Source organism: Ostrinia furnacalis, unplaced genomic scaffold (assembly GCF_004193835.3).
Source record: "Ostrinia furnacalis isolate ACB-3 unplaced genomic scaffold, ASM419383v2 OfSCF2829, whole genome shotgun sequence".
Taxonomy (NCBI): Eukaryota; Metazoa; Arthropoda; class Insecta; order Lepidoptera; family Crambidae; genus Ostrinia; species Ostrinia furnacalis.
Window position 1 is genome coordinate 66,373 of NW_021133068.1, and position 13,379 is coordinate 79,751.

The following is a 13,379-nucleotide window of genomic DNA, read 5'->3' on the forward strand; positions in this document are numbered from 1 at the left end:
CAACGAAATTAACGATTGCGAACTGTGCCAAAAAGGTCCTGGCTCAGCATTAGTCGTGACAATTTAAGTAAATAAGCCACGACACTGGTTTCCAGCAAGGACCTTTGGGGCACTGGGGTCGCCGTAAGGATTGGATTTTTTCATTTAAGTGCCATACGAGTAATATGTTGCAATGCCTATGTGATATGAAAATCTATTCTGTACTGTGTGCTTTTAAAGAGATATACTGACATATATTTTTTTAAAGATAGGCCCGTACCACGTGGTAAGACTAGAGAGTTCACCACGAATCCAACGATGCAGGGGTTCAAACCCGTGGTCCTCGAATCTTGATTTGATCAGTCCGACATCATTTATCATTGGGCTATTCTCTTATACCGTTTTATTACATTTGTGTGACAAAAACAACATGTAAAATCAAAAGAATATAAGGAATCGCTTTTAACACCATAACTGATATGACTATGGTTTCAATATTTAGTTGTTATTGAAGCAGACGGCACACTTAAAAGGCTATTCGCACAATCTGTCTTCAAAGCATTTTAGACCTTATTGCATTATCTTTTAGTTCTAAATTCATTTTGAAGCTGTTAATGGCGCTTTGTTGTATTTAACAGATTTCGCGCACCACCTTCAAGAGAATAGACATTGACTTGATCTAGATAAGAGTTCTAGATTGTACAAATAGACCTCATAAAATTGTATTAAGTAATTAATACACTACGTAAATATATTATAATTTGATTGGGTTATATATTTAAATTCCTATGAATAGACATGCTGTTATTAATTTTAGTATGAATGTTTTCACGAGCAAGTATGTATATCAATTTTTTTATGTCGTAGAACCTAAGGTTATATTGGTATTTTATTTTCGCATTTTTAATACAAAATATAGCTCTGTTATATTCATTCAACCACCTAAGATTCAACCTTATACATAAGTTATTAGAGTATGTTATTTGTTAGCAAAAGGGGAAACTCTCAAACGCACGCAGAGATACCTATTAATATTGTTAGAGCGTTTATAAGTGCTGGCACGTCATAGTCCTCATCCACTGCAAAACCATAATAAATATTAAATATATAAATATTTCACTTCGACGACATTATAGTACATATTCACTTTTTTGTGCGTAACAAGGCAGGTATTTGACCGCAATCGCACCTGGTGTCAAGTGAAATGCAGTCTAGGTACTATGTACCATACATATCTGCCCTGTAAGTGCCTATTCACTCTCGCCTTGAAAAGGCCCGGATTATTCGCCCAGCGAATTCCAGTCCCTAGCTGTTTGCGTTATATTTTACAATAACCATACATTTGATACTGTGGGCATATTTTTCCCATATAAATTGGCGTAAGATGACTACGAACGCAATGACAGATTTTCAGATAGTAAATAAAATATAATGTCGTCGATTCAATAAATAAATGTAATAAAAATATGTGATACAATTAAAGTTATATTTCAAAATATGTATTAAAACACCAATTTTATATCAGTAGAAGAATATAAATATATTACTTATTATAAAATGTAATGTTGAATGAGAGTTTACTGTATGCAGAATATTTTTTTCTCTTTTTCTTAATTTATGAGTTTCAGAAAGGTAATTTTATTTTCTGCAAATTAAAGATTGTATAAAAACTAATTATTATTACCTGTCTCATCCCCAATAGCCCACACTAGCAGGTCGACACATGCCGAGTTGGCCATGACGTTAACTTTGAACTTGTTCACGGTAGCAAAGTTGGTCTCTCTGTCCTCCCTCTCAGAGGCGTCGTGGTGGCGACTTTGCAGTTCCGTTTGCCCGCTTAGGAAGAGGCATTTGACGAATTCCTGTAATTGAAATATGAAATAATGTCATTTAGATCACATTAAATGTTAACTAAACACTATCAGGCCTGGCTCACTCCGCGCGGTACATCCGATAATTACCTACAGCGAAGCGCCCCGCCGGCGGGTATTATATCAGTCGAGTGTCACGCGCGCGCCCGTCAGGACGCTGGCGTGCGTTGTAGTATGTGATCGAAGTATTATTTAAAAATGGACATAAAGAGAAAGAAATGTGCGGCGTTCGGGTGTTTAAATTCGAAAAGAAATCTACACCGGATTTATATGTTTTTTCGCTTCCCAAAGATGCTGAAAGGTATGTTGGCCATGTAGGTAACCAATAATTCTTAGGATAGTAGTATAGGAACCTAACCTACCATGACTACTGCTCAGAATGCGTTCGTTCGTTACAGCCAAATGACGTCCACTGCTGGACAAAGGCCTCTTCCAAGGTTTTCCATAATGAATGCGTACTTACCTACATAAGTACCTCATTACATATAAGTAGATTAATTAATTTTTCACTAGACAGCAACCCTAACAGCGTAAGAAGAGTTCAGAGGCACGCGATAGAAAGAGATAAAACTTGTAGGTGAATAAAATTGTAAGTACGTAGTGCTGTGCGAGCTAATTCCACTGTATCGCGTCGTAGCAAGACTCGCATTTATTTAAATCTTCTTGCGGAGTAATCCTTCTGTACCTGTACTATTACTTATTCTGTGACACTATCCCATAAGATTCACCGGTTGGGTCTTTATTGGAGGTCAAGCTGTAGATCCTGGCTGCACAGGTGTTGCAGCGGTGGGAACGACAAGTGGGAATAGTCCCGTATCCCATAAGACAACAAAAACTTTACTGGCTGGGTTTTTTGTGGCCAACTGTAGATAACTATGTATACAGGAGCAGTGTTGGAAAGAGAGGTGGAACTGTGGTATCGGTGGAGTCTCATATACTATGCTTTACCCGCGAAATCATGAAAGAAGTTTTTGAAAATAGCATAAACGATAAGTAATATGAGGTCACCAAGCTGCGCTACGGATCGAGGCCTTCATTCCAGAAACTTCAGTTATTTCAACAGTGGACGTCCAGTGGCTGAATTGATGCTAATTCCTAATTTAAAATGTATACCTGCACATCTTTGGTGAAAGGTCCAGGCAGGTCTTTCTGATGCTGCAACAGCTCACGCAGCAATGTCACCATCACCAAGTTGAGGGTTTCCGAAAATGATTTGTATGGGAACACCTGAAAATGTATGCCATTAAACTTCATCACAAAAAATGTTGTGCAGGGATCAAAATTAAATCTACGTGCCATGGCCTAATATAGGCCGAATTAGGGCCTCGTTCATCATGTTTGAGTAAAGTGTCAAGCAGGCTAATCGTTGCATACTTACGAGAAACAACGAAACCAGCGTCAAACTGACACTAAAAATACTTCTTATTTTTACTTGCTAATAAGTACTTATGAGAGACTAGGAGATCGTGAAAGATACCCTTATGATAAACGTTACAAGAAAAAACAATTACTTGAATCTGTCCCGAAGCGTGTATATCCTCAGCCTCCTCATCCAAAAACGCCAGCAAATCTTTGGTCAGCAGCTTCTTAGCGAGCGACAGTATCGACTGCAGATACGTCACGTAGAACTGCACACTGATCCGTTTCTCGGGCGACTCCGAGAACCTCATGTACGGAAACTGGTTAAAACTGGATCCAAACTTGTGAAAGAAGTAAGTCGTCGGATCGTAAGGGACCGAACTGTAGCTGTGAAGAGACCCCCTTTTTAATGTACCCCCAGCACTATCAATCGTGTCGGTACCATTCTCAATCAAAATCTCGTTGTTCGGATTCAAATTCCCGGACAATGATCGCGGTATGATCGGCCTGAATTGATTGAACTTTCGTTTCTTATCCAGAGTAGAATACTCGAAGTTTGGCTCAGCTTCCTTCGCTTTGGCCGGACTGCTCGGCTGGGGAAACAACCGGCAGAGTAAGGGAGGATCTATAGTCGCATATCTTCCCATAGATCTAGCAAGACCTATCAGAACCGGTATGGTATTCTTGCAGAGCTGCAGCTTTGAGACACTCTGCGTGTAGTCTTTGCTTTCGTGGCAGTTCATAATGATCTTTGTGAGATTGGACATAAGTTCTATTTGCGCTGTGATGATTTCCTCCCTGATCGCTGTCTGTTTTGAGGCGACGTCTGAGAGGAGTGTGTTGAGGCAGAAACTGAACTTCTCTGACATTGGTATACCTGCAATTTTTAAAAGGAGTTAGTATTTTAATAAACTAAGGACATACATAATGTGAGCTGATGCATCTAGTGGCTTGAACAGCGATGAGTGAATGTGTGTCCCTATAGTTTTGTATTCTTATGGGACAAAGTTGGATGCATTTCAGGCGAAGTATAACGATGTTATGCGGACATATTATTACGTCATATTTTCGGACAAACCGACGTCAGTCTTGTGATATGTGACGTCATCTAATTCTTACAGTCGACCAATGTCGAACTACTTTCGGCCTCACGTCATACATTCGTTCCCAAATGAATACAAGTTTTTTTATCATACCTATTGATATCTAGTGAAATAAAAATAATGTTTATTTTCTGTGTCACTATTTTTAGTTCGAAACCATTAAAACTAATGATGTACTTCCTACATAAACAGGCTACGACAATCGTTATACTTATTATGGTAAATAAAGTACTTATATGTATCTATTGCAAAGTCCATAATGTGGGAAAAATTATATGTTAAGCTAACTTAGTGGGTGATTATTGTGTATGAAATTATGTGTAGTTTTTGTAACGCTATAGACTTATATAAGTTTTTAGACTACCTAAAATATAATTAACAATCTTATTAAGTTTTTTTAAATCAGTTATTTAATTATTTTTATAAAATCAAAATTATGAAATATTTTATTCATTTTTGACCAGTATTTTGGCACTTATGAACGTCAAAGATAATAAAAGTAGCCCTACATGTCTCCTTATCTTTTAGGTAGGCCCTAAATAAATAAATAAATATCCTTGGACATTTTACACTACGCTTCTAGTCTAGCCGACTAGCGCTATAATATGAGCAGTTTACTAAAATGTATTTTTCTATTTTTTTACTATTTCGTCCTAAAAATACCACGATAATGACAAAGTTTATTTCTAGCTCATTCCAAAATATAACGACGTTGTTTACCCAAATATGTTTAAAGGGCAATCAAACCTAACACCATGACTGAGCGATTTTAATTCACAGGCGTTTCAATTCTATGAGATTATAAACCCATCATGGCTATTATGTCACTCGACTTGAAAATAAGGGGCACATATAAATAACACTGGTGTCAAATGAAAATGTGTCGCTCACTGTACGCAAGACGAATAACTTGCTGAAAGATTTTTTTATAATAAAATTAAAATGATGAAGAACGCTTTGATTGTTTTTGTGGTGGCAATATTGATTGGTGACGTAAGTATAATATTTGATAGTAAAATGGCATGTCTTATAATGTAGATAAAACAATAACAGTGAATATGTGTTTTCTCTTTTCTAGAGTTTTCAGCAGCAATCTGGCGCTCAATCTGGTAAGTTAATTGTTGTATTATATTCTCTAGTATTTTTATTATTTTTATGTAAAATACATTATACATATTTGTGTTGTCACATCTGTGGTTAAATGGTTATTATTTGGACTCTCACGTTGTCTCACAAGGTCCTAGGTTCAAGCACAGAAAATAAAAATAAACTTGATGTATTCTTTACCAGTTCGGTTAAGACATTGCAGACTATAAATATGTGAATCAGAAGCCACATTTATCTAAATGTATATAACTTAACCCTTAAGTAACACCGTGGGGTATTTTTTTACCCCAGGCGCATAAAAATTTACATATCTTTTTTGCTAGCGTAGCTAGTGCAATGTCGTTTTGTGTATTCTCAATCCAGAGTGTGCGCTTTAAGCTCGTAGATGCGGGATGTGAAAAAAATCATCCGTTTGGCTTGTACAGGTAGGTGGGGCAGAAATTTACCCCAGGGTGTTAGTTACGCATACTTTAATTTATCATCACCTAACATGTTATTAATAGGTTTTTACAACATTTAAACAAAATGAGTAAATATTTATATGACGATTAAGTAGCACATTGTCTCTAGAATGCAGAGAGATAATTAGAGCTTGATTTACATGATACTTTTCGAACTTTGAAGACATCCCCTCAGAACAGAGCGTTCATAAATTCGACACAGAAACAGGGCTCAAAAGTGATAATTACGTAGTAATTCAGCGTGTCTGATGTGTTTTGAAAAAAATAATTACGAATAAAATAAATAAAAGATATTTTTAAATATTTTTTCATTATTTTATAAAAAAAATAAGTTTTTTTATTTTGCTTTATTATAAAGCCAGAAATTTTCGTTTTATTTCATTTTGTGTTTAAAATATGCATAAAACATCTATTCAATGTCCAATTAGTGTAAATTTTTGGTTCCCACAATAATTTTCCAAGATTTTTCTAGAAGACCATTGTGGAGACTATTATTTGCCAATGACAAATTATTTGTTTTTTGTTATGATTGATTTAAGGTGTTTCTTTACGCTAGATTGACGTTCTTTTAAAGCAATCGTATAATTCAGTGACTCCATTAATACACTGTAAATCACAAAATTAAATTGATATTAAATATTTACTTAAATTTTTTCAATTTCCGTTTGGGGTATTTTTTTGCCCCAGGGTGTTCAAAGTGTAACCAAAAATAAGGATGTTACTTAAGGGTTAAAGGTGACTGACTGACTGATATAGTGATCTATAAACGCACAGCCCAAACCACTGGACGGATCGGGCTGAAATTTTGCATGCAGGTAAATATTATGACGTAGGAATCCGCTAAGAAAGGAATTTACGAAACTCCACCGCTAAGGGGGTAAAACGGGATCCACGCGTACGAAGTCGCGGGCGGCCGCTAGTTTGAAATATAAGTAGAAAAGAATGAATACTTTAGTCTAATTAATCATCTATTTATTTTTTTAGGGGCCAGTTCAGGAGGCGGTGCCGGGGGTAGCGCGGGGGGTAACGCGGGAGGAAGTGCTGGAGCCAGCGGGGGACTCGGTGGTAAGTTAGAAATGGGTAACTCAGCAATTTTTCTTTCGACAGCTCATTAAATCTGGTGCAGCTTAATGTACTGATTTATCAACTCAATATTATCAGAGTAAATACAAATGAGTAGGTCATCTTCATAGAAACGCAGTCGAAATTCGGCGCAACCACGACTGGCTCCCCGCTAATCCCCGCTAAATTTTGTCAGTGTGTGCGTGCGCGCCGCATACGTGTTGGCGCGCTCACATACAAACCGCGCTCGGTGCGTTTCTATGAAGATGACCTACTCATTTGTATTGTATTTACTCTGATATTATGCTATGGCGCATCAAGATGGTACTACACCGTGATGTGACCGTGACGTCAAATAGACGCTCTGGTACAGATGGGGCGAAAGCGAAGAGGTGTGCGGTTTAGTGAGGTTTAGCATTCCAGCTAGGAGCACGTTAGCTCGATGAGGTTGTAATCACTTTTTTCTACTTCTGCTTTTCATAAATTCTATTGGCTCGGAACTCTCCCGGCGCTATGCGCTTACACAGAAGAGTGGGAGTAGTGAGTAGGGAACTGAGTTGGCGTTGAAGCAATAGGTTTAATATATGTGTAAAATGCCAATGTTTATAATGAAAAAATATTATTACAATTACATACTTGATACACAAACCCCTTTGAAGATAGAAAATAGAAAAGAACAGCTTTAGTGTTAAAATTAAAAAAGATCTTTTTACAACGCAGACACTCTTGGCTCTTATCTCCTGATGAAAAGTGATGATCAGACCGAAGGAAGCGAGGAAGGTAGATTAATTTTTACTTGCAACACTCGAGTTTGAATTTATTTCATAACTAAACGTATCATTGCTTTACAGCCAGTGCCGGCATGGGTTTCAACGCCGGAATGGGCGGTAGTGCCGGCGGTAACGCCGGCGGAAGCGCCGGTAGCGGAGTGAGCGGTGGTTACGGAAAGAAGTAAACATGGCGTCGCATTATATCGCTTCTAATAGTTCTAATAAAGAAGGCCTAGGATGCGTGCTGCGGTTACGTGAACATACAGGGTGACTGGAAATTAGAGGCGGAGCCGTTAAGGCCAGGTAGTCTAGAGTTATTCTGACATATATCACTATGAGACCTTATTTAACCCTTTCCAAGATATTCCTACTTAAAGAGTGTAATCAAAAATTTGCAAATAGTAATAAAATCCTAAAAAAATGTGATTTTGGCCTACTTTGTTTTGTTTTGCAACAAGATTTCTAAATAAATAATATTTATTGTTAAATCTTCGTAACTGTCATTGTTTTACACAAAAACATAAATACGGACGATTGGTCTCATAGTGGTATCTATCAGAATAACCTAGACTACCTCCCCTTATCGGTTCCGTCACTAATTTTCAGTCACCCTGTATATGGCGCCATTTTATCGATAAATCTAAACGTTTGTCGTCATCATTATCATCGATAAGATTTTATCATGGCGCGCATTTTAGCCCGGTTGAACCCTATTTTGCAAGACTTTTGGCTCTATGTCCCTTTTGTAACTTGTTGTTGACAAGTAAGAAACTAATATTTACATCAGCATCAGACTCTACATACAGTTGATACTATAATAGTTAATGAGAATGCATCAAAGACAGCCAGAACATGCAAATTTTGAAAATATTGAAAATAAAATACACAAAGCATTTTAAATTATTCCAAAAACATGAGAGCTAGATCAGGGCTCGTTCCCAGAGTGCAATGTATTTGTGTGTTTAAAAGTGTGTTCTGTTGATAAAATTACATAATGTGTATTGTGTACTGTACAACTGAAATAATGTAGATAATAGAGCAATAAAATACTTTAAAGAAAGAATCTTAAATGTTATCACTGTTTTAATCTCCTTGTTCCTTTGTGTGAAGAAAATGAGAATCTAACAAGAACACTAAAACCTATTCAGTTGATTAATTAATATACATTTTAAATTGACCACTTTTACAGTATTTGCGCTTATCAGTTGGCGTCATCCACCGTCAAATAAAGTTCTGTATTACGTGAGTGGCGCCATCTAGCAAGTTCTAATACAACAGCCATTAAAATAAAAAATCATGTTAAATAATTAATATCAAATCAGAATAGATCACTAGTAACAATTAAACAAAATTTTAAAACCCAACTAGCACTGTTAAAGTGTGTACCATAATGGGAACGAGCTCTAACAATGGCATGTCTGTGATCGCTAAGCGTTGACAGTGGACGGACACTCACTAGTCCACCTCACCCTCCTGACCCATGCGGTCACTTCTGCACTCGGTCCGTGCTCTTGTGGTGATAGAAAAACAAAAAATATTCGATTTTAGAGTAAACAGTTCGGTTAACAAGTTTAAAAGCCAATTAGAGCAGTGTAAGATTAATTAACGTCAAAAATTAAAGAAAAACGTTATAAATAATATTATATTCTCAACTCATCCACAAACTGACATTATTTTAATCAGAAAATATGTAAATGTACTATGTTATGTTAATATTATGTAAAGTTAAGATCAAATGTACAAGTGCAAATAAGAAAAAATATTAAAATTTTACATTACAGTTAGGTTCCTTTTTTTTGTAAGTCCAAAAATAGTTTAGAAAGATGTTTTGTTAAAGGATTTCTTTTGGCTAAAAATTACTATCAAGTAACTAGGTGTACTTTGGCCACAAAGTAGTCTTGCAATACTACATACCTTTACAAATTAACGAGTATATGATATTGAGTACTCACGGTCACCATTCTTGATCTTGTACAGTGGCTCCTCGAACTGTGCGTTAGCCAGGCATTTGAGGACCTTCAGGAAGTACGGGAGGAGTTTATCCTGGTGTTGGAGACCGCTTTGGAGGAAGTACAGTCCGAGCGCTATGCAGGCTTCTTGACTGCGCGGAGTCACGACCAGCGATGAGCCCGCTTGAGGGCAGAGCATGAATAGGGTGTTCACCTAAAAACAAATTACTCTAAATCCAATATTTCTAAGAAACTTCTTCTGACTAATGTCTGAAAGAGATCACATCCTAGCAATAAGACCACCTAAATTGTGATATTTTGATTTTATACTTATTCAAATTTTGACACTGACTAATTAAAATCTAGTTAGATTGCAATTTGCTTTAAATTGTTAATGTTGAGTTAGCTTTGAAATTAATAAATAGTTAATCACATATGAGATATAAAAAAAACAGTGAGGTAATAGCACATTTTATGACCTTTGTGAAGCAAAATCTATGGGAGAGTTTTTATAGCTCATAAAAATATTGATAAGAGTTAAAGACAAGTTGTTAAGACAAGTTATAATTAGTTATAGATAGATAGTGTATGTCTATTGTTTAATCAATGAGACTTTAAAAATAAGTTGAGTTTATGTTAATAGAACCTTGACAATAAGGCTGTTACTTGTTGAAACTTATTAATTTATTTAAAAACAAACAATATTACAAAACAATAACAGGAAAAAGTATCATTTTATAAAATTTTACATGGACATGCATTAGGAAAATACTTAAAAAGATTGTGTTCTATTAGGCTGCTAACATAAAAGCTTTTTCTGTTTGTTATGGCTACAAAATCTCATTGAATTATCAAGTTACAATGACATTAAACAACTTCAATAACAACTTCAGACAAGCCAAATGAAACAATAACAATAAATCGATGAATCATAACTGATTCCTAACAAATCGATGATAACCAAAACCATGGACAGTATGAGATCATACCCAATCTGTTTACCTTTAATAACAAACATATTACAGAGATTAAATGACTGTCTGAATGCTAAAGTTTTGTCAAGTAACGCTAATTATGTTACCGAAATCGACTGCGAAACTTGATTTACAGTATTTCCTGAAGAGATTACAAAATTGACGTGATTTTGTAACATACCTTTTCCCATGGTGTGGGGTTTATATTCGACAAACATCGTGCCAGGTGCTGCACGGTTTGCCTGAAGAAGTCGTTTTCGTCCATCATTCGTATAAATTATTCGATAATATACATTTTTACGTAAAAATACACTCAGCAGATCGAACTCGCAGATCGCCAGACTTTGACAGTTGATTGACACTGACAGCAAGTGACAGACCAGAAAAATATAGGGATGTACGCCATTAGACTTAATCGAGTAATCGATTGTTATGTAGAACGATCTGCAATTTTGAATTATCTTTCCCAATAACATCACATTAGTTGATTTTATTGAGTAAATAAAGAAAGATTTAAGATAGCATGCTCCAATAGATAAAAGTTTTCTTTTAATAATAACTTCTAAAATTATTTATACAACACCAAACTAATCGTTTAANAATATACATTTTTACGTAAAAATACACTCAGCAGATCGCCAAATTCGCCAGACTTTTGACAGTTGATTGACACTGACAGCAAGTGACAGACCAGAAAAATAGGGATGTACGCCATTAGACTTAAGAGTAATCGATTGTTATTTAGAACAATCTGCAATTTTGTATTATCTTCTTACCCAATAACTAATATGATGATATTAGTTGATTTTATTGAGTAAGTAAAGAAAGATTTAAAATAGCATGCTCCGATAGATAAAAGTTTTCTTTTAATAAAATCTTCTAAAGTTCTTTATACAATACCAAACTTATCGTTTAACTTTGGATTTTTGAGTTTTGGATTGGGTTGGGCCAACATTTTATATCTTCAGATGATATAAGACTGTTTGCTCAAAAGAAAATCATGATTTCATGATTTTAAATTATCATTAATATTTATCGATTTACTGCCACAAAATCTTTACAGCCCTATTCAAAATTTATCAAAATGTCAGTAATGGCTGCGTTTCGTTACTAAAATATTAGTTATATTATCTTTTCTACAAGTATTTCTTTAGAGATAATAAATGTAGCTTAATAAAACTTACCCTCATTTTATTATAGTATTTTATCTATAGTTAAAAATTCTTGAAGTTTCATCAAAATCCATTCAGTTTGCCTATCCTCAGCTACCGTGCCTCAGCCCCATAAAATTTCACATTTTAGTGGAGCATAATCGAATAGGCACCTACTACATACCTACAGTGGGCCGTTCTACTAGGTACATACAGTCGACAGTTCCAGCTACACATTTCCGTCTTTTCTCTCGCTCTCATCAAATGGTGATTCTTTGCGATAGAACGAGACGGCATGAGCGGAAATGGGTAGCTGGAAGTGCGGCCCATAGTACATACAAAGGTTCTTTTTATTGTAAAGGTAACGCTAATTGCACGACTACCGTCTTCTTGTTAAATTAGAAGGCAAAATCTATATCTATACTAATATTATAAAGCTGAAGTTGTGGAACATGACGCTCAACCACCATAAGGAGTTAGAGCATTAAATTTACACAATTTTGGTTTGTCTATATATACTGGGCAGGGTAAAAAACTTCGTCACCGCGATGCAGGATTGTATGCGCGGTGGAGTTTGCCATAGTAAGATCGTAACAGCGCCATCTGTTGGTACGGTTTGTAGTGGCGCAATTTATTAATCACAGTTTGTTTATTTGGTTGAACGCGCTAATCTCAGGAACTACTGGACCAATTTGAAAAATTCTTTTTGTGTTGGATAGTCCGTTAATCCCTGAAAGCTTTAGGCTATATGTCATCACGCTAAGACCACTAGGAGCGGAGCACCAATGAAGAATGTTTCAAATCAGTGATTTTTTTCCTTTTGAGAGCTGACGCTGCGTAAACGGTTAAAGTTTCGCATAAATTATGTATGATAGGATTTTCCCCTTTAAAAGTTCTACAAAAAATTCCGCTACAGCATATGTCTATCTTTTATGGTTGGCTCACTGTAACCTTTTTGTCTGGATGTCTGGATGTTTGTTCCTCTTTCACGCAAAAATTAATAAACGGATTTTGTTGAAACTTTACAGTATTATTATTTATAACCCAGGCTAATATATAGGCTACAATTTATGACGATATGTGACAAACTAAATTTCAATAAATAGTTAAGAGGCTTAGATTATTAATCTAAGTTAAGAGGTGAGAAATATCCTTAAAAACGCCATCTATCGACGTGCTTTTGACGGTCGTAAACATTCATGAGAGCGAAGCCGTGAAACGTATCATTAGTCCTAATTAGGAACTAAATATTACATTTATATAACTGTTCATAATATTTAAAATTTAGTCATTATAGATATTTTATGTAATTGAATAATTCACTGTGTTTAAACGAGCAAATCAAAGTCTAAATTAGTGACCGCCATCTATCGACGTGCTTTTGACGGTCGTTAACATTCATGAGAGCGAAGCCGTGAAACGTATCATTAGTCCTAATTAGGAACTAAATATTACATTTATAGAACTGTTCATAATATTTAAAATTTAGTCATTATAGATATTTTATGTAATTGAATAATTCACTGTGTTTAAACGAGCAAATCAAAGTCTAAATTAGTGACCGCCATCTATCGACGTGCTTTTGACGGTCGT

The 13,379-nt window shown here is 35.6% G+C and overlaps 2 protein-coding genes across 3 annotated transcripts in view; one reads left to right on the forward strand and one right to left on the reverse strand.

Annotated features, from left to right (window-relative positions):
• The window catches only part of Pi4KIIIalpha (phosphatidylinositol 4-kinase III alpha), a 67,669-nt gene extending 56,679 nt beyond the window's left edge, over window positions 1-10,990 (reverse strand). The window contains exons 1-5 of the mRNA XM_028309776.1: window positions 10,817-10,990; window positions 9,665-9,875; window positions 3,362-4,086; window positions 2,964-3,077; window positions 1,664-1,841 (exon numbers count right to left, since the gene is read on the reverse strand). Coding sequence (XP_028165577.1) covers window positions 1,664-1,841; window positions 2,964-3,077; window positions 3,362-4,086; window positions 9,665-9,875; window positions 10,817-10,903 — 1,315 coding nt within the window. The 5' untranslated portion in view covers window positions 10,904-10,990. The remainder of the gene's footprint in view (window positions 1-1,663; window positions 1,842-2,963; window positions 3,078-3,361; window positions 4,087-9,664; window positions 9,876-10,816) is intronic.
• Window positions 5,192-9,259, forward strand: LOC114356562 (glycine-rich cell wall structural protein-like). Of its 2 annotated transcripts, XM_028309773.1 has the most exons (5): window positions 5,192-5,305; window positions 5,391-5,421; window positions 6,865-6,945; window positions 7,663-7,722; window positions 7,794-9,259. In XM_028309773.1, the coding sequence occupies exons 1-5, from the start codon at window positions 5,255-5,257 to the stop codon at window positions 7,895-7,897; spliced, it is 327 nt and encodes a 108-aa protein (XP_028165574.1). In that variant the 5' UTR covers window positions 5,192-5,254; the 3' UTR covers window positions 7,898-9,259. The 2 variants fall into 2 exon arrangements, with proteins under 2 accessions (XP_028165574.1, XP_028165575.1); XM_028309774.1 differs by lacking the exon at window positions 7,663-7,722.
• Window positions 10,991-13,379: the final 2,389 nt, after the last annotated feature.

What these genes read in the sequence shown, in the direction of transcription:
- LOC114356562 (XM_028309773.1), top strand. Translation starts at nt 5,255, where the DNA reads ATGATGAAGAACGCTTTGATTGTTTTTGTGGTGGCAATATTGATTGGT. An exon ending in GCAATCTGGCGCTCAATCTG is followed by an intron (nt 5,422 to 6,864) that starts GTAAGTTAATTG and finishes TTATTTTTTTAG; the next exon opens with GGGCCAGTTCAGGAGGCGGT. An exon ending in AGCCAGCGGGGGACTCGGTG is followed by an intron (nt 6,946 to 7,662) that starts GTAAGTTAGAAA and finishes TTTACAACGCAG; the next exon opens with ACACTCTTGGCTCTTATCTC.